General features: G+C 33.3%; 2 protein-coding genes across 4 annotated transcripts in view; both read left to right on the top strand.

Annotated features, from left to right (window-relative positions):
* Nucleotides 1-264: 264 nt before the first annotated feature.
* Nucleotides 265-6,651, top strand: LOC149900988 (nucleolar MIF4G domain-containing protein 1 homolog). The gene is made up of 12 exons (XM_090111899.1): nucleotides 265-566; nucleotides 803-1,031; nucleotides 1,382-1,986; nucleotides 2,306-2,396; nucleotides 2,747-2,959; nucleotides 3,230-3,351; nucleotides 3,655-3,851; nucleotides 4,186-4,361; nucleotides 4,573-4,748; nucleotides 5,033-5,197; nucleotides 5,935-6,066; nucleotides 6,338-6,651. Exons 1-12 carry the CDS (start codon nucleotides 375-377, stop codon nucleotides 6,632-6,634), a joined length of 2,595 nt encoding a protein of 864 aa, XP_089968025.1. The 5' UTR covers nucleotides 265-374; the 3' UTR covers nucleotides 6,635-6,651.
* Nucleotides 6,652-9,270: 2,619 nt separating this feature from the next.
* Pten (phosphatase and tensin-like protein) overlaps nucleotides 9,271-19,652 on the top strand; it is a 44,635-nt gene continuing 34,253 nt past the window's right edge. For 2 of the 3 annotated variants that reach the window (XM_090112028.1, XM_090112029.1), the window contains exon 1: nucleotides 9,271-9,903. In XM_090112028.1, coding sequence (XP_089968154.1) covers nucleotides 9,675-9,903 — 229 coding nt within the window. In that variant the 5' untranslated portion in view covers nucleotides 9,271-9,674. The remainder of the gene's footprint in view (nucleotides 9,904-19,652) is intronic. The other variant, XM_090112030.1, reaches the window with a different exon arrangement.

The following is a 19,652-nucleotide window of genomic DNA, read 5'->3' as shown; positions in this document are numbered from 1 at the left end:
AATATCTGAACTTTTTTGATTTGCATTAAAAGTAGGTACGTAAAAATTATCATAGACCAATAATGTTATCAAAATTGGATATTATAAGCTTTTAAAATACTATAATTCTACTATAATACTCCTTGTGGTAACTTCCATGCACTCAGGGTATTAAAATTGTCTATGAAATATCTTCACTGACCAATCGACTTGCCTCCTTTCCATAAAAAAAAAATGTTACAGTTGGCACCCCTGTTTAAATGTCATTTGTCAATCTCATGTGTCCCTCCGATACGCTGTCATAACAAAAAGTATAACCTTATAATAACAATTGAATCATAATGTACAGTATCGTTTGGTTTTATTACAATAATTGTTGATGAAATTAAATCAAAATGAAGAAATCAAAACCGGCACCGCGCCCAAAATTTGTGAATGCTCGTAAAGCTTTACGTAAAGAAAAAAGACAACTCAAGAAAGTTCACAGGCAAGAGCATTATTTAAAAAAGAAAAATGAACCTTCTTTTACTCCCGGCCGATTTGTTAAACGGCCAGCTGATACACAAGAACCGGAAATTGAAGTCAAGGTAATTTCTTTTGTCAAAATCAAAGATTAATAATAAATGTTTATATAACATAATTTCCATAAAAATGGGCTCTATTCTCAATCACATCCGTTAAAACAACTTTGTTTGTGGGAATTGTCATAGAAATAATTTGTTTTCTGAGTGTTTAAAGACCTGAGCAGTGAGCATTTTTTTTGCTTCAATAAATAATTTGGTAGTGAAACAGCTATGCATCACACATGTTATTCCGATTTCAGAAAAAGAAAGTAAAACATCAACCAGGACTCCATGAAATTCTGAATCGTGAACGGAAAAAAGAACTCAATGAAGCAGAGAAACTGAAATCTCAAATGGATGAACAAAGAAAACAGATGCTTGTCAGGGCCAATGAAGATGAGGACAAAGTAATTAAGAAATTGGAGAAACAACTTGGCTTAAATAAGTCAAAGAATAAAAATAATTACTTTGCTGATGACGGACTTGATTGTATCCTTTTAAATTAATTGTATTTTTTAATCTTCTAATATCCTTCAGTTTTTCATCTTCACTTTAAAACCAAAGTTTTTACATTAACCCATTGACCACCGAGCGCCCCGATCGGGCCACGACACAATAGATTTTCTATTGTGTCTGTGATTCCGGGGACTGATGGATTCTGCTTTAATTATGAAAACTATAACTTACTGTGATCTTTAATTGTAGAATTTATAAAAGGCGTAAACTGAAAGGAATATATATTATTACTGTATTATTTTACTATATTTCGTCTTATTATTTATTTATAAAAATAACACATAATTTAAGTTGTAAATCCTTAACTACCAAAAATATCACAGATCTTCTAGAAATTTGCGACAGAGCGACATCAGAACAAATTGTTGCTGCCGAGAAACATTTGGCTGAAGTGGAACAGGATTCAGATTTTGATGAAGACCTTGCTGCTGTAACTGGTAAAGAATTAAAGAAAGATAAGAATGCCAAAAAGAAAGATAAAAGTAAGGAAGAGACAGATGAAAGTGAACAAGAAAATGAAGATGATGATGATGATGATGATCAACCACAAAGTGATTTAGAAGCTGCTGAAGATGATGAGAGTCTTGAAGATGAACAACTTAGTGGTGAAGAAAGTGGTGAAGATGATGCTAGTGACGAAAATATTAGTGATAATGATGATGTCATTGATGATAGCGAAAATGAAGAATTAGAAACTCCAAAAGGTAATACGAAAAAACCGGAAAAAGCTAAAAGTAAAGAAAAAGTTGTTAAGGAAGAGGAACTTAGTAAAGTATTCAGTGATGATGAAATATCACATCTATCTGGTGATGATTCGGAAATGGAGGGTGATGAAATGTCAAGTGAGAAAACTGAAGAGAAAGAAAAACCAGATGTGTGGGAAGATATTTATGGAAGGAAGAGAGATAAAGAAGGAAATATTATAAAGGTAAATTCATTTTTCACCGTCTCATTTACATATTATCTTCTTATATATAAAAATGAATCGCAAAATGTGTTGGTAAGCGCATAACTCGAGAACGGCTGAACCGATTTCGATAATTCTTTTTTTATTATATTCCTTGAAGTACGAGGATGGTTTTTATGTAGAGAAAACGTAAATATGTACCACGGGCGAAGCCGGGGCGGACCGCTAGTGATTAATACATTTGTAATGTAATGTAAAATGGTTTCTTGCTGTTAGATAGAACATCTTCTTTTCAGTCATGCATTTATTTTTTAAATAATTTTATTATACATTATTTCAGGAAGAGAAAGGAATATACATTCCACCACATTTAAGAAATAAGGATTCCAGTTCAGAGAAGGAGCTGGCTCAATTGAAGAGACAAATTAAAAGTAAGTAATGTGTTCCAAATAACAAAGACATAAGCTAAGCCTATGCTTAATGAAGACTGTAACATTATTGCAATTGTAGAAGTCAATCAATCAAAATATATGTAACTCAAAAGTGATTGGCTGACTGACATAGGGATCTATCAACAAAAAGCCTAAACCACTGGACAGATTGGGCTGAAATTTGGCATGCAGGTAGATGTTAGGACGTAGGCATCCGCTAAGAAAGGATTTTGATCAATTCTATCCCCAAGCGGATAAAATAGGGGATGAATGTTTGTACCATGAAAAATCTTTTCTACGCAGGCGAAGCTGCGGGCAACTAGTTATAAATATTTTTCTTATTTTTTCAGGCATACTAAACAAGCTAGCAGGCACGAACCTGCACTGGGCATGCACGTCCATAGAGAATCTGTACCTCACGAACAGTCGCAACTCCGTGAACAGCGCGCTCACGTGTCTATGGCTAGACGCGACGGTCAGTGTTGCCAACACACCGGATAGAATGGTCGCGGAACACGCGGCGTTAGTGGCGGTTTTACATGCTAATGTTGGTTCGGAAGTTGGTGAGTGGCGGGCTTTATGTTTTTATCAATCAAATTTTTGTCCAGTTCGTTCATAAAACAAACATTTATATACCATTCGCTTTGCCCTTAATGGGCATCATTTATATATCTTAATATATATAAATCTCGTGTCACAATGATTATAATAAAATTCGCACACCATGTGCAGTTCGATCCAACTTGAGAGATAGGATAGTTTAAACATGTAGGTACCACGGGCGAAGCCGGGGCGGACCGCTAGTATATAATATATATATTTCATTATTACAGGCGCACATTTCTTAGAAGTTCTATCGCAGCAGTTCGACACGATGACGCTAGACGATCAGCCAATGGAAGACAAGAGGCTCGACAATCTGGTCTCTTGTTTGGCGCATCTGTATAGCTTTAAGGTTTTTATTATTTTTCTGATTTTAAATAAGGTTTATTAGATAATGTTTAAAGTGCTTTCTTCCAAATATTTTTAGTAATATTAAAATGACTAAAATAAATATAGCTATAGCTTGAAAATAGCTCGTTATTGCATAGGGTCCTTATTGCAGTGATTACAAAACAAAAAAGCTATCTTTTTGCTAGAAAAAAAATCTTATTTACTTCCCGGTAGTTTATATGCTTTTTGAGTTCTCGCAATTAATAAAAAGTATTTATTTCTCTTTCACATCCTCGAATCAAAACAAAATCATTTTTTTTTTCAGATATACCATGCGTCCCTACTCTACGACATTCTAAACCGTCTAGTACAAGACTTAACCGAAAAGCACATAGATTGTATACTAACTGCGTTACGATGTGTCGGCGGAGTTTTGAGGAAAGAGGAGCCATTAGCTTTGAAAACGTTTATACAAGACACGCAGGGGAAGATCGCTAAGTTGAACGAAAAGGCTGGGGCTGGGTAAGTGGAGAAATGAAAAAAAAATTTTTTTTTTGTTAGGTTTTGGTTGGTGTATTTTTTTTTGTGAGGAGTCTGCGTTTTAGTGGCTTGTGTGTGTGTAATGAGCAATCATGTCTTTTTAGTATTTTTTTACATGATATAAACAATGCTTAAATAATTCACTGTTTTTATGTTTACATCAAATGCTTTGTATTGTCCCTTCACCCAAATTTAAACTTACAACACTTTTTCAATCATTTTCAAGTTATTTTTGTCCAGTTAAGTTAAGCTATTACATGTTAGTTTATTACTTTTAAACATAAAATTAACTTGCTATAAAACGCATGATTTCCAGGTCTCGTATAAAGTTTTTAGTGGAAGTGTTGCTAGCTGTGAAAAATAATAATTTGACCAAAATACCGAACTACGACCCAACTTATGTGGAACATTTGAAGAAAATGGCGAAAGCTGTTGTTCGTAAGGGAAACTATGTGACGCCTTTAAATATACGATTGGAGGATTTGTTGCGAGGTTTGTAAATTAATAAATAGGATTTTTATAATAAAACTGCTTCATTTAGATTTTTAGTATGTCCTTATATCGGAAAATACGTAACAACTTTTAAATATTTTTTTTATGCGTTATGATATTTTTTTTTTTCAAATTTTGAAAGGATTTCTAAATAACATGGTATTAATGATAGAAAAATAACATTTTTAAATTATTTTTTGTAATTTCTCAGCGCACGAGCGCGGCAAGTGGTGGGTAGTGGGTTCAGCGTGGGAGGGGGAGAGGAATATAGAAGAGCCGGCCAAGCGTGTGCCGGCTCATGACGAAAAGTTATTACAATTAGCGCGGGAACAGAGGATGAATACTGATGTTAGGAGGAGCATCTTTTGTGTTATTATGTCTGCTGAGGTGAGTAGTTGTTGATTGAATTCGTAAAAAATATTTTATTGCGTGAAAGAATGCAATTTTTTTTTGTGTAATTAATTTTTCTGTTATACTACATTTAGTATGTTTTGATGAAATTTTATTTTAATTATTGTTATCATTAAAAATCTTTATAAAAATCAACTTATAATGATGCAAATAAATAAAAAAAAAATGTCAAAAACAACATTTTTTGTATTTTTTTGGTATTAAACGTACTTGAAATGTTTATTTTCGACACAAATATCCAAATAAAGATATTTATTTAGGACTACATGGATGCGTTTGAGAAACTCCAACATTTAGGGCTCCGGGGGCACCAACAGAGGGAAATAGTTCATGTCTTACTTGCTTGTTGTCTGCAAGAGAGGGTCTATAATCCATTCTACGCGGTACTGGGCATGAAACTGAGCGATACTGATCGGAAATATCAGGTATTTGGTTTATATTTATTTATTATAATTAATAATAATATTGCGACAGAGTTTTCCTAAGAAATCCGGGGTTTATTACCATCGCTATCGTTTTAATAACTTGTTTATTATAAAGGCGAAAGTTTGTAAGTATGGATGTATGGATGTTTGTTACTCTTTCACGCAAATACTACTGAACCGATTACAATGAAATTTAGCACACATATAGAGGGTAACTTGGATTAACACATAGGATAGGTTTTATCCCGGAAATCCCACGGGAACGGGAACTATGCGGGTTTTTCTTTGAAAGCCGCGAAGCCGCGGGCGGAAAGCTAGTTTACTATAAAAAAATTTACTTCAGTAGTTATTGAGGAAAGTTAAAATTCTTCCCTTTTTAGTAAGGTTTTCGCAAAGGAAGAGCATGTTCTTTTCAAAGTTGTTTTTAGTTGTTCAACATTTATTTAGCGGTTTAGATGTATTGATATTGATTTTTATAAAATATTTTATAGTGTTTGTGTGTTTATATCAACCGTAAATGAAAATAAACCTGACAAAATTGTGTATCAAAATAACGAATAGGTCAGGGGTAATTTAAAGAAAGAAAAATAGCTTATCTGTACAGAAACCAGTGTCGCAAGTCTGACCTGCACTTAACCTATTTTTTATTCCCATATAGACACACACAAATCTATTAAATGCCTTTTAAAAAATCATTTTGTTACTAAAAATAGTAAAAACACTTATTTTTTTTTCAGTTATCAATACAATATTCAGTTTGGGATAAGATAAAGGAATTAGATGACCTTTCCAAGCAGAGCATGAGTAACTTGGCGCAGTTTCTTACACACCTTATAATGGAGAAAGGGTTGCCACTTTCTGTTCTTAAGGTAATATAATATAACATGGAACAAAAAAAATGTTTTATGTATCCCAAGAGCTAAGCTAAAACTATGTTTATTGATAAAAGAAAAAATTTGTTGGAGAGCATAAATTTTTCGCGATTTTTTTCTATATTAGTAATAATTCAGTAAATTGAACACAACGATAAAAAATGAAGATTAAGTTTACTTTTTTGAAATATTTTGGCCGTCACATAAATGAATAAATTATTATTTATTGATACGTCAATAAGTTAATCAATAAAAATGTTTGTTACAGATTATACAATTCTCCGATCTAAACAAGCGTACGGTTCGTTTCATGCGCCAAATATTGCTAGCTATAATAATGAACGAAGATCTCCAAGCATCTCTCGAAGTATTCCACAGAATATCAAAACCGCCAAAATTGCACATGTTTAGAGAAAGTTTGAGGTTATTTATACAACACTTTTTAATTAAAAATGCTGGCAAGAAAAGTTGTGTTTTAAGCGAAGATGATATGGCAACACTGAAGGATCGGAGCGTGGAGGTGGATAAAATATTAACGATGTATGAAAATAAGTTGAGATTTTAATAAATTGTTCAAATGTTTGTTTTGTTTTATTTGTATTTTTATGTATTTTGTGTAACATAATACACACATAGAAATTAGTAAGTACTAGCTTCCGCCCGCGACTCCGTCCGCGCGGATGTCGGTCTTCGCGTGGATGGTCTCCATTTTGAGTAACTCTGACAATGACATCTTATAAATATCATATCTATTGGACCCAAATACGGCTAGGCCTATAATAATACGCAACGTGTGTTCGCGGTTCTACAGAACAACGTCTATGGATAAAACTGAAAAATTAAGATTAATTTTTTTTCTACGTATTTTTCCAGAATAAAAAGTATCCTATTTTACGCCCAGGATAATAAGGTATAATTATACCAAGTTTCATCGAAATCGAACCGTTAGTTTTCACGTGATGTCTTCACATACAGACCGACAGACAGACAAAAAATTTTTTAATCACATATTTGGGTTTGGTATCGATCCAGTAACACCCCCTGCTATTTATTTTTTCAATATTGTCAATGTACAGAATTGACCCTTCTACAGATTTATTGATGTGAAACATCTATAGGCTCACTTGTAAACTGAATTGTTGACGTGGCGACGCTTGCCATGGCGACGGGTCGCCACGCTATACACATCTATAGGCTCACTTCACAGAGTACTTTTGTATATACTAGGCTCACTTGTAAACCGAACGATGTTTCACATCTGCCAGGCGTCCCATGACGGCTCACATTTTTTTATATGTATAGACACAGACTAATAATAATATACTACGTATACAAGTATAGATAACAATACTGATTAAAGTTTCTAAAAGTTGAAGTAGAAGTTAAATATAGAAAGTAAGCTAAATCATTGTAATAATTATTGTGTAGACTTAATTATCCTACTACTATTATAAAGGCGAAAGTTTGTAAGTATGGATGTATGGATGTTTGTTACTCTTTCACGTAAAAACTACAAAACCGATTGCAATAAAATTTAGCATACATATAGAGGGTAACTTGGATTAACACATAGGATAGGTTTTATCCCGGAAATCCCACGGGAACGGGAACTATGCGGGTTTTTCTTTGAAAACGCGGGCGGAAAGCAAGTATTTATTTAAAATAAAAAAAATAGCACCTATTTCTTCTTACTTCTTTCAAATGAAACTTTTACACAGAAAAACTTAAATCATGTAAAATTGCAGTCTCAATAAAAATAACCTATCCATTTTCCCGAAAACGATAAAATCAAATTGATTGCCTTATCGGTCGGTTGGCAACACGCTGTCTCTGCGTCTGATTATTATCAAGCCATAATCTACTGTGCCATAAGAACACAAACACACACGCCCAAAGATAGCATTGTGAGTCCGTTATCAATGATCAAATATTCGCTACACTAGTCTGTAGGTACACTATACTTAAGTATTTTATCCATGGCTAGACTGTAGAAATGGTTAAAAGCTTAGGTTAGGCAATATAAAAAATCAAATATATAGGTATACTTTATTATTTTTAATACTAATTACTACTACTACTATTATACTACTACTATACTTTATTATTTTTAATACTAATTACTACTAATTAATACTACTTTATTATTTTTAACAAAATTTTCGATCAAGGCAGAGACAGATCGAAGAATTCAAAAATCATTAAAATTCGTTTAGCTACTAACAGGACTTTATTTTATACTAGCAGTTCGCCCCGGCTTCGCCAGTGGTACGGTCTATTTATAATAAAGCAGAATGCAGATACCAGCAGATACTACTGATACTACTCAAGAATCACGTACCTACATTATATTATGTATATGACTATGAAAGATTTTTTAAATAGGTCCAATAGTTTCTGGGATAGCGCGTTTAAACAAACAAACATGTATAATAATATAATACATATATCAAACTCAAACTCGCATTGAGATTAAATTTAAGTAATGAGCCATATATTTTAGCCTGATATATAATTTTAATAAAATAAAGTACAATTACTCATTTTATTTGTGCCCAGGAAATTTAATAATGTACTCTGCGAATTACGCACTCATCATTCAAATCAAATTCAAATACTCCGCCAATGTTCAGTTGTGCACCGTAGGGCGTAGACAGTTGTGCACACGCGTTGTGCATGTTTAGTGTTATCATAGACAAAACATAAGTTATGACCACATATGACAAACGAATAATAAAATGATAGATAAATTATTTGCAATTGTTGTTCTAAACAAGAAAGTAATTGGCTTGAGTTATTCCTTCATTTATTAAAATTAATATATGTAATTAATAATATGCTTTGTGGTCGATTTATATTGAACGTATTTTTGTCTATCAATAGTTGTAAAGTGAACGCAACCTTTTTGTAATTGAGTACAGCGTCATCTATGATGTAAGTTTGTAAACAACAACAGCAAAAATTATTTATTCTGCTATGATTTCTAACAACGTAATAATAAAATGGAACATTAATTTTAAATTAACTACTATATAGTTTACAACTTTATTCAATCACACATTTTTTAGTTTGGTTATTTGCGATTATCCACACTTATAAAGAGTTTAAATTTGAATATTCGCGCTAAAATCATTCTCTCCATGTGACATCTTGCGGAAGAAATCGTAAACAGTAATGAACAAAGAGAGCTAGCTAGCCAGTAGCCACTGCTAGAAATTAAGGTTGTGTTTTATCCCTCTCCAACTGACGCGATAGCTTCGAGAGCGAATGAGAGGGCGTTTAGACTTTCAGCCATCAATTCATAACCATCTTTCTTTCTTGTGCAACTGTTTCTCGTCGGTCGTGCTCTAGGATCTAGTGTGAACGCAGGATGGACGCCATTCGTGCGAGATAAATTCTGAAATCGCTCGCGTAGCGACAGTGCGTGCGAACAGTGGCGGGCGTGTATGCTATATGTGTGAGTGGTGCGTTCTTGTGGCCTCGGTGCAGTGTGGAGTGACGGGCTGACGGCTGCTGGACCGGCGAGGCTGTGCAGAGCGCGCGGGAGGCATGGCGGACGCGAGCTGATCCCGCGGGTGCAGTGCTCGCTCGCGCTCCGCGGAGGGTTTATGGGTATATGTGTGAGCTGCCGGCGCCGTGAGCGAAAGGCTCCGGAGAAGCGTTGGGGCGCGGCAGGCTCCGCGAAGGGCGCGGCGGCAGAGTTGCTACCGCGGTGCATCAACCTGCGAGCCATGGCCAACTCCATCTCCAATATCAAAATGACAAACCCTATCAAAAACATGGTGAGCAGGCGCCGAAAACGATACGTGAAAGACGGCTTCAACTTGGACTTAGCATGTATCCTTTTTCCAAGTGTAAACGTATGTGTGTATGTGTGTGTAAATAGTTCTGACGAGAGGTGAGTCCACTTTTTATCCCTTAACTGGATTTCATAGATAACTATAAGTACCTAAACCTGCTAGGATCGTCACACTCAAGGACAACACTATAACCTATAACTCACTATTGTACCATCAATTTAGGCTATTTGAGGTTATAAATGGTGATATGTTGCTCCGAAATCGTTTCACTTGTGTTTACGAAGCTAACCAAATCGTTAAAGCATTCGTAAGGTTATAATATTACGAAAAATCGAGGCATAAAGTGTTGGTTATGTCAAAACGAGTATGTAAAAACATACCAAAAGCTAATAGTTTGATTTTAACTCACTATATATACATGTATATAGATGTGTAGTTGACTGATATCTTGCATAGCAACAAGACAACCTATATCTTGTGTACATAGGATGTATATATAGCACTTAAAAACTATCTGATAATCATTGTGGGGCTAAAGATAACTATAATTGAGTTTTTCTGCTGTTTCTGTGTACAATTTGTGGCAATCAGTGTCAGATTATAGTGTACAGAAAGTAATTTCTAATCACTTGAAACTTTCCCTCTCATATAAGTCACTGCAAACTTTATGGTTGTTTTATGAGTTTTCTAAGTAAATTGTGCTATTATTATTCAAATGGAACATATCATTTATGTCTCAGTGACTGTCTACTGAAAAATAGGTCAAACTAGATATTGTATTTTGGGACTGATAGTGCTCAATTATATTAATTTCAAGTGTATAGTTTTTATTATCACTATGTAATTAATCATGTCATTTATGCCTAATCATCAATTTTATAATTTACATTTGTTTCATATCAATATAGTTACCTAATTTCTATGCAACCTTTCTTCTGATTACAATATTTAACCTACATATTCTAAAAATATGCTAACCAATAGTTTAAACATATCAATATTTATAAAATTAATTGCTTAACTGTGTTATCATGTTCAATTGTATATTGGGTTTCAATTTAAGTAACAAAAAGGTTTTTCCGTGTCTATTCTGCTTTGCTTTTAACAATTATATGATATTCAGTAGACCATTGTTAATTACAGTGTTCTACATAAAGTTACAATTCTATTTTTTGAGTTGTTAATTTTAGTTGTTTCGTAGTTCAATCATACATGTCTTATTATAATTATGATAGTTGATAACTATTCTACGAAGAGGTGCTAACTCCTTACCTAAATCAAATCAGAACAATTTTGTTTTAGATTGAGATTGTAATCCAGAACCTTAGTTAGTTCTTAATTTCAAAATTTAGCATATAAAACATATGTTTACATAAACAAAATAATAAGGGTAATGGTTTGGAAACTCAAAGCTTGTCAAACTCATGAATTTTCCATTTAAGCACTTATCCTCTGGTTATTAATGAGTGAACATGTTATATTTTAAGTGAGCTCCTTGTACTTTAAAATTATGTTGAAGCCAATTGCATCTCTGTCATGTAGCAGTTAATTTTAAATACCTCCTCATCATCTGGGTTTCCAATAACTAAATAACAACCAAGGATAGAAATAACATTGTCAACAGACAAACAGAAAACTACTACACTTATTTTAAAAACATGTAAGCTTGTGGGGATCAATGAATGTGTTAGTAACTATTTTACACATAAACTGAACCAATTTTGATGATACTTGGCTGTGCTATAGATATACTTAGGGCGGACGGCCTGTTGTTTTGTTCGTGAGTGATACCATGTGGCACAGCTAGTATGTGTATATTGGCCAAGTAATTAATAAATTTTTCTATGTTCGCACTATCTTGACACTTGACTACATGTTTTATGAAAGGGTGTTTCGACTAGAAATCTTTTATAGATTATTATCTTATCTATGTTGCTATGGTGTATTCATGCTTACATATTGTATGTCAAGTTCGGTTTTATAAATAATCTTGATCATTAAACTAATTTTTTGTAATATGATTTTGAACTTTGGTTTCAAGGTTGTGTTTGTATCATACAAATATAATGTATTTATTAGAAGCTTGTCCTGTACCCTCATAGGAGGCCCGTGTCCCAAGATTGGGAACGTATATGGGCTGATGATGATGATTAGAAGCTTATGTGCTCATCTAGGCTATCAACAATCTCTTGTATTAAAAATATTTGGTACAACTAATCTGCCTAAGCGTGAATGACTAACATACATCCCCATACATGCTGATCTGCTGAACAGCACCTTCACTCAATATTGTGGCTTGTAAAATAAAAAAAATATAGTATGTACACTCAAAAGTGAAACCGTCTGTGCAAGTTTTTGGTGATCACTTATTCTATTTAAATACAATAACGTTACACCACCATTACAATGAATATTTTCTATTATGACACATAATATTATCCCTTATTTTATCTCATTGAATATAATTTTTCTTAACAAATAGTTTTCTATACCTTTGTTGTTTCTTGGTTGCTGTATACAATTTCATAATAGCATTCAATCAAGTGTAAAAATGAAACAGGCAGATAGTTACTATGTATCATATTACATCATATTTATTATATGTATAGAATATATAGATATTAGTATTACATTAGTATGGATGGCATACACATTCTTAATACAAATTATCTCTATGAAATGTAACTTGCATTGTAATTTGTGCTTTCCTTGTTGTGGTACTGCACCATAGATTGCACAGAATTCTTGGAAAATGATATTTCAAACAAATTTGCATTATTAAATGAAGTGAAAAATCGAAGTATAATCTTTATCAAATAGTTTGATCTTGGTGTGAAATTTTCTTATCCAAATAATCTATCATCATCAATCTGCAATCCAACTATCATCCACTAATTCTAATCATCCCAGCCTCCACTATAATTGCATACAATTTCTTATTAAATTCAAAACCTCTCTAGTCTACACTCTACATAATATAAATAAGACTTTACCTGGCTTTTGAATCAAATGATTCATTATTAACGGTGCCTGTAAGATTTTTATTATTAATAAGAGAAAATAAATCTTGTCTCATTTCCTATGATAATTCCAAAAATGCACATTCACTAGTCCATAAATGATAGTTTTTTATTGCATCAATTAATCAAGTGAAAATCCCACCAAGCTGTGATGCAACATTGTTGTTTCGAGCGTCGATCGAAAAGCACGACATTTATAATTTTACTTCGTTATAACGACATTATCTTGGAATTTATTTCAGTAAAATGAATGAATGAATGAATGAAAACGCTTTATTGTACACCATTACAAACAGGAAAAAGACATACATATACAGAAGAGAGACATGCACAAATGGCGGCCTTATGGCTTTAGTAGCCATCTCTTCCAGGCAACCAAACACAAGATAAAGAACATAAAATCATGACAGAGGGTGGTGGTAAAGCTGTATTAGATTAATAATTAAAAAACAAATTCAAAAGTAATATTGGAGAAAAAGTGCAATAATTACGACATAGTGAATTAATGAAATATTTTCCAACGCTATATTTAGTTTTTAAAAGCTATACCTATTTCGTCATATTTCAATACATATATATTTAAAAAGGCACACAAATAAAGCCGAATTTTAACTTTGATTAAAAGTTACGTAACTATATGTTTATTAATTATTAATATTAATTAAATAGCTAATCAGCGCATTATGCTCCGATCTTTTACCTACTGACTTTAGCTCTAACAATATTTCAAAGTTAATAAGCAAAAAAATAAGTCAATCGTGTTTCGATGGAACACTCCGAAATACACAGGAGATGACCCTTCCTATAACATAATATATAATATTATGTATTGGTTTAGGAATTACATAGAATAATAATAATTAAATAGTCATTTAAATTGTCCATAGGAAGTGAGTTTCGCGCGAACGCCACACAAAATGCAATGACGATTTATCAGCGCTTGCAGGGGTCGTTAACCCGTTGCTCAGATGGGATTTAATTATCTAGTTATCATATCGATAATGATTATTAAATGTTAATTTATTGCGGAAATTGCGGGTGACGAAAAAATTGGTTGTTTTTGCATTAAAAGTTGCGATGTTGCGACATGATTAAGGTTTTTAAGAAAGCTTTTCGATGGCTTATTACCTATATTTTTCATATTTGCATAGGGAGAAAGCTTAGACATTAGGCTGGGTTGTATATGACCTATTTATAATTATTCAGTTCCAATTTGGACTCTACAGCTATCTCTTTCTTATCGTTTTTAGCACATGAGATAATACTGTACATAATATATTTGGGTATGTTATGAATTATAAAAAATACGTTATTCTTCAGAATATATACGTATATGTTTTATAATATCTGAAGTCAAAAGATTTTTATTGCATAGAAATTGCATCATGAATCCACGTACCGACAATATTATAAAAACAAAGATTGACATGGCTTAGCAAATAACCATTCACTCAAACCGTCTATTTTCCTTAACTATTTTAATCGCAATTAATGGTAATTATTACTAATTTAAGCGAACTCGTATGAATTCTAATATCATAGGTACCAGACATACATACAAACAGCATTACGTACCTTGAAATTGACAAACCGTACGAAACGTCTAATTTCGCTGTTGGATTGCAACTCACGCTTGACCGACTTTTATAATCTGAAATGAATTTTTAATTACCCAGCCTTATCGGTGCGATGTTATTGACATGCGTTCTTTTGTCCGTCCGTCCGCGTCGGTAGCCGCGTCGGTACGTGCTAGCGCAGAGTTTTGGTATGAACATTGTTCTATGCTTATGGCCAATACTAAAATGGCAATCGTGAAAATCTTACTGCCCGTTTTGGAATGTTTGGATACGGTAGCAGCTAATGTACAGAGGTTAATCATTGTGGACTTGAATATGTTATGAGATAGACCAGACAAGTGGTGACGGCTAAGTTGAATATTTTCAGAATTGTATAGGAATATTTACGAAATAAAAACGAAATTTAGTTTCGCCTGATTAATTTCTCACGATAGTTTGATAAGGATCACTAAAGTTAATACTAAATCATTATTTGTTATTAGACTAGCAAATAGTTAAATGAACATTAAGTGCCAGTTTTTAATGTGTTGTTTGAGGAAGGATATAGAAATACTAACAGTCTTTAGCCACAATTTTACAATATAGGTACATGCAATGTTACAAAGGCGCTTCATTAACTGTTTGTAGTATCATTAAATATCAATTAATAACTCCAATAAGTAATTACGATCTTTATCTTTGATTTAATTGTAATATTCCGTGTGTATCTTTGATATTTTATTTAAATGCAGTATATGGAGGGCTACATTAATACTGTAAAATCCATACTAATAACGTAACGGCACCGGTTTCCGACTAGCCTCCTCTATCCGACCATTTTGATTTTTATTTGATAAAACGTTTAAAATACGCGCGACATGCGTGAAACTGAAGGCTTTCGATCCAATCACTTATCGTACGTCATCTGTCCAAAATTGGGTTTCAAATTTTAACCGACATTTCGTCAATCCAAGAAAAGCTAGGCGAGGGTGTAGTTTGTATTGGATTGAATGCGAAAAAAACATAAAACGGTGAAAATAAACATTTGGATTTTTACGCTAAATACTCTGGTAAGTTTGTGGTTAATTTACTTTAAACGTTTTATTGGTGTTTTAAATTATTAATTTTAAAATATACATGCAAAGATAGCGTGTTTTTATAGGTTTTTTTGGACAAATAATTATGGACGGAATGAGGAGCTTGTCAAAATAACAACATTCCGAAATCCGACCGAATCGGTCGGTAAAAGGAATTTCGCACTTTTTAAAAGAAGGTAATTTTCTATTATGCATGTTGTTTTGTGGAGGTTTCGTATTAAGTTATTTATTCTAAACGCTATGCTTACATACAACACCTGTATGCGACCAATGCTAACTTTAATGGATTATTTGTAATATTCGTTTTAACTGACACTCTTTTTTGATTTTTTTGTTATTCATTTACAAAGACCGGTCTGGTTTAAAAACCCTATATTTTACGTTTATGACACATAATTGCATAACTACGAAATTGTGAGATCTTTATAAGTGTACATATGAAATAGAAATGAACTAAAAATGAATATCAATTTCGGTTTAGAGGCTTTATTACGCAAATGTAGGTTTGGTCGGAATCTAGGTGCGATATAATTCCCTGTTTCCGTCCAACTGGGTTGCTTTTGCTTGCGCTGTGCTTGAGTGAAATTGCATGCGTTTATTTCAGGTCATCATCATGAGTGATAAAAAAGAGGCTGAAGTATTCTCATTAGCTGAAATAATACTTTTGGTGAAATGGATTTTAGAATTGGGCAAAGTAGTCAATGGGACATTCTAAAATAGTGTGGATGACCAGTGAGGCATTTTATGAGTTTGAGTTTGAGTAAATGTAATTTTAAACTACTACAGTCTAACATAGAGTTAGTTTTTGTTATTATAATAAATGCTCAAATATTATTTAAAACTAGCGGTATGCATAAAGCTTATTTATTTCTTGGATTTGTCTTTATCCTGAATAGCAGATAAACTAGTCAATTTCCGAGCAATACACGAAAATAAAACTTATATGAATCTAAACATCGAGATATAAATCTAAATCGGTAGCTAAGTTTTAAGTCAAAGCAGGGCATTATATTTCTAAGATTAAGTCATTTTTCTTTTTATATTTGAAACAACTATACTACATACTGAAATGTATTCTAATTTAAAGCAGATGCTAACGTTTCTTATTGATTCCTCTTCCTCCTGTCTTTCCTCTTGCTACGGCTATTCGCATTTACAATATCAAAAGCAGAAACTCCAAAAAAAAAAAAATAATATGCATATTTTTTGTGGGCGCGTTCTCTAGCCGTGAAAAATGGCTCTCGCAATATTTAGCGTGGTTTTTTTTTTCTATAATTCAACAATCACGCAATCTCACGTAACTTTACATTGCGCGGTCGCCGCATGATCGAGCTTTAAATAAAGTACCGATACTTAGTTTCGTTCAGGGTCATGTAGATATTAGCATATAGGGGAACTACTGCACGTGTAGACATTAGATCTAGGTATTTGCGCAGTGCTGATGCTCGGTAATCACCAAACCAGATATTGTAATCGAGATGCCTGCTAATAAGTGTCGCGAGCGTGCCGTCGTGTTTGGCTTTTCATTTTAAAATACGAGGGCTATTCAAAGTGTAGGTTAATATTTCAAGTTAATAATGTTATATGAGAAAATCAGTGTAAATCTATTATTTGTATTCTGGTGTTAAAAATTGACGTGCCAAGGCTTGATTTAGAAGAAAAAATAGGAAAAAGTTTTAAAACTGGAGTGAAAATGTATATTATCCATCTTTGGTATACTTTATTAAATTAATACACCCGTGCGAAACCAAGCATCTCGTTCATAATAAAAATTAAAAATATATTACATCGTTATACTCTTATTTTCAGTGTGCTTTGTATTTTCTTAGAGCAACATAAAGAAAGGTGATTCGTTAACAGTTACGAAATTGAGTTAAAGAACAGAACGTCCCTTTGGGGCGCGTGAGTTATGAGAGAAGTCTGAAAGCAATAAACATAATATAAGTAATTATGTTAGACGTTACTTTCGCGAATCATCAAGTTTATGTTACAATTGTGTTTTACCTTTGGCCCGCTGAATGTTCGCAACTTCGCAAGAATCTCGCGTCGCCCGTGCACACAGCCTCATAACAAGGCCGCTTTACAATGTTAACCAGTTGGAATTTCTCGCGACACATTATGTAGTGAAATTGGAAGTTTTTCAATTAAATGTCACCTACATATTGTGCGTAATTTATTTTAGTAATGGTATTCTTCAGCGTCAATCCGCGGTGGCAACTCGCCACGGTGGCCTTGCGTCACGCGCCCTTGGCGATAGCGTGGCGAAGGCGTGGCAAGGCTGTGACGTCGACGCGACTTCTGTATGACGTTATTCGCAAGTTGCTCTTCGCTCCTCCGCGGCCGTCGTGGATGTCGGAGAGGATATAATTTCACGTTTAATTGGGTTGGCAATATGCAATGTTGGACTTAGTTCGACAGTATCACACTATCGATCAATTGATTAGCATAAAGCAAGATATGATAAATAGGTATTCTAACAGTGTACGTATAGGACTATACTAAGAGTCGCCTCGATTACCAATTTGTAGAGTTTTTATTCCGTCATAAATGCGTGAAGCTTAAATCTACGTCAGATGCGTGAGATACCATAGAAAATTATGTTGCCTTTGATTTTAGTGCAATTATAATTCATATAATGTTGAATCAGAAATAGATATAGAACCCATTCAGCTTATTGTTAATAAGTACCATATAGAAAACCTATAGGTGTTTCATTGCATAAAATAAAAATGTTACTCTGCATAGAATACTTTCCAACAATGAGGTCTTTATTGAATCTATTCAAGAGTTGTATGCGATAATCCAGATTAAACTCTATTTACATAAATCGGATCATCGACTTGCGATTAGTGTATAAAACCATATTAACATAATTAATTACATATGTGATCGCTCCGGGTTCAGATAATCCGCACAGTTATTCGTAACAACTGTCCGTCCGTCCGCGCTACCTGTTCACAAATATCTCCAACGACCCGATATATTATATGCGTGTGGTTACCACGTCCGTATTTAATATTAAAAGATCGTAAATTTTGGACATATTTCAGCCACTTTATTACGCGTTTTGACAGCACGGCCTACATTCGTGTAGGCGCATAAAGGGGTCCACTCTTTACAATGCTAATAGAATATTAATACTTAACTATTCTAACCCGTTGAGCTGTGTGAGATTATAAAAAATAACATTCTTGTCTTCGAATTTAAATAAATATTATCTATATTTTTTAATTAACTCCAGCTTCCTATGCCGTAAACTTCCAATTTACATTTTCCTAATCGTGAACGTTGGTTGTTGGAAATCGTTATAGCGGCAACGATGTAATTTATTAACTCGACGATAATAGGGATATATCGGCCCAAATGAGAAAATATTTCAGTTTTATCCGTCAAACTTGTCACGACTCACGAGTAAAGATCGTTCGGGCGAGTGGTTTTTTTATAAATCTTCGGATCGCGTGGTTAACATAGATATATAACTCACAAGTGATGTTATTTATAGGAATAATTTTTAACACTTATAAATTGCCATCCATTTGAAATCAAATGTGTATGGTGGATGAAATATGAATTTGTTTATTTATTAATAACCAGCCGAAATACGTGTCTTAGCCCCGCCTCCCCCATGGCTGTGCTTTGATTAATTGCTATAAATTAATTATAAAATTTGATCATTGCTACAGATTAAACCAATGGCATTATGAATAGTTAATGAGATCATCGGAATGGATCGTAAGTTTTTTTTATTATTGTAAGGATAACAAAATTTAATTGAGATAGACAATGATGCGACTAACTATAAAAATTAAATACTTAATGATTTCGCAGCTTAAGTTTCATAAAACAGCAAGAATAAGTTTTATGGATTGAATTAGTCCCTTGGTGCTGTTTAGCAGACAAACGTTTGTATATTATAATAATGCAACACCTATTCAAACACACATTTTCCGATTTTACTAAATCACATCTTAGACGCGCTTTTGAATCATCGTACCCATGCAGTGTACTGGTTCGGAAAGTAGTTTCTACATAAAACGAGTCGATAAGAATATCTCTACATCTGTTCTTTTTAGATTAATTAAAATACAACGTTTACGCCAATCAAGTAATCTC

The sequence above is a fragment of the Colias eurytheme genome, chromosome 17 (genome assembly GCF_061535395.1).
Source record: "Colias eurytheme isolate Ceu_HAF_F1 chromosome 17, ilColEury1 Martin Lab GWU primary, whole genome shotgun sequence".
Taxonomy (NCBI): Eukaryota; Metazoa; Arthropoda; class Insecta; order Lepidoptera; family Pieridae; genus Colias; species Colias eurytheme.
This window is presented reverse-complemented; position numbering and strand designations above follow the sequence as displayed.

Excerpts from the sequence above, each read along its gene's own strand:
- LOC149900988 (XM_090111899.1), top strand. The coding sequence starts at position 375 with ATGAAGAAATCAAAACCGGCACCGCGCCCAAAATTTGTGAATGCTCGT. Across the intron at positions 567-802 it reads AACCGGAAATTGAAGTCAAG|AAAAAGAAAGTAAAACATCA; the intron begins GTAATTTCTTTT and ends TTCCGATTTCAG. Across the intron at positions 4,362-4,572 it reads ATTGGAGGATTTGTTGCGAG|CGCACGAGCGCGGCAAGTGG; the intron begins GTTTGTAAATTA and ends GTAATTTCTCAG.